The sequence below is a fragment of the Charadrius vociferus genome, unplaced genomic scaffold, assembly GCF_000708025.1.
Source record: "Charadrius vociferus isolate BGI_N301 unplaced genomic scaffold, ASM70802v2 scaffold2715, whole genome shotgun sequence".
NCBI classification, from domain to species: Eukaryota; Metazoa; Chordata; class Aves; order Charadriiformes; family Charadriidae; genus Charadrius; species Charadrius vociferus.
Genome location: NW_009648635.1, coordinates 55,857 through 56,731, shown reverse-complemented (window position 1 = coordinate 56,731; position 875 = coordinate 55,857). Strand labels below are relative to the sequence as shown.

The 875-nt window shown below is 64.2% G+C and overlaps 1 protein-coding gene across 1 annotated transcript in view; it reads right to left on the bottom strand.

Moving 5' to 3' along the window:
* Positions 1–277, bottom strand: part of LOC104287513 (AP-3 complex subunit sigma-2-like) — a 7,453-nt gene extending 7,176 nt beyond the window's left edge. Inside the window, exon 1 of the mRNA XM_009886229.1 lies at positions 119–277. Within this exon, the coding sequence (XP_009884531.1) occupies positions 119–277 (159 nt within the window). The remainder of the gene's footprint in view (positions 1–118) is intronic.
* Positions 278–875: the final 598 nt, after the last annotated feature.

Here is an 875-nt window from a genome sequence, read left to right as displayed (position 1 = left end):
GCAGGAGCAGCCAGGGTACACCCTCCCAACACAGCGGGAGCCCTTCCTCTGCGGGGGGAGCGGTAAATGCCGCGTGCCTTCGGGCCTGAAAAGTAAAAGATTTTTGTCCAAAACCAACCAGCTGAGATTCCACAGAGGGAAGGTCGAGGAGCCGCTCTGCAGGAGGACCGGGAGGTGCGAGGGTCAGGTCTCCACCCCAAGCGTGGCGGTCCCCCGCTCTGCTGAGGACCGCGGGAGACCCCCCGTTTCCCTCCGCTGCATAGGGGACGGGCGCCATGCGGGGGGGATCCAGAAGGGAGCGAGAAGAACTCGAGTAGCCCAAGACCTTGGCCCGTAATGGAAGGAATGGAGAGGGGAAGCACTTCAGGTGTCCACAAAAAGACGTGGCAACAGTCTGCTGCTGCCCACGGGCGTTACACGTCAAGAAACCAAGAAATGAGCTTCGATGGCAGGGAGGAAATCTCCTGTTTTCAGCTGTTCTGGCCTCAGACTCCACCGTTTGGGGGGCAGAACCTCTCCAGCTGGAGGCTGCCCTGGGCAAAGGGGACCTCAAGGGGTGTCCTGCCCCCGGCCCCGCTCCACCAGCGTCCCCCCAGCGTCACACCTGGGGGGCTGCAGGGATGGAGACCCCCCACCACCCCGGGGCTGGCGCTGCGGGGCCCAGTGGGGACATCCCACCAGCACGGCCTCCAGCGGGGCAGGAGGCACCGGCCTCCCCAGGGGGACACTGATTGGCTGAGCTTCACCTCCACCACCCCTGATTGGCTGAGACCTCCGCAGACACTGCGTGTTCTCCACTGCAAGAGGCTGTGGGGGCTCCTGGCCCCGTGTGCTGATTGGCTGAGGCTGCTGCAGCCTCATGTTTCCTCATCCTG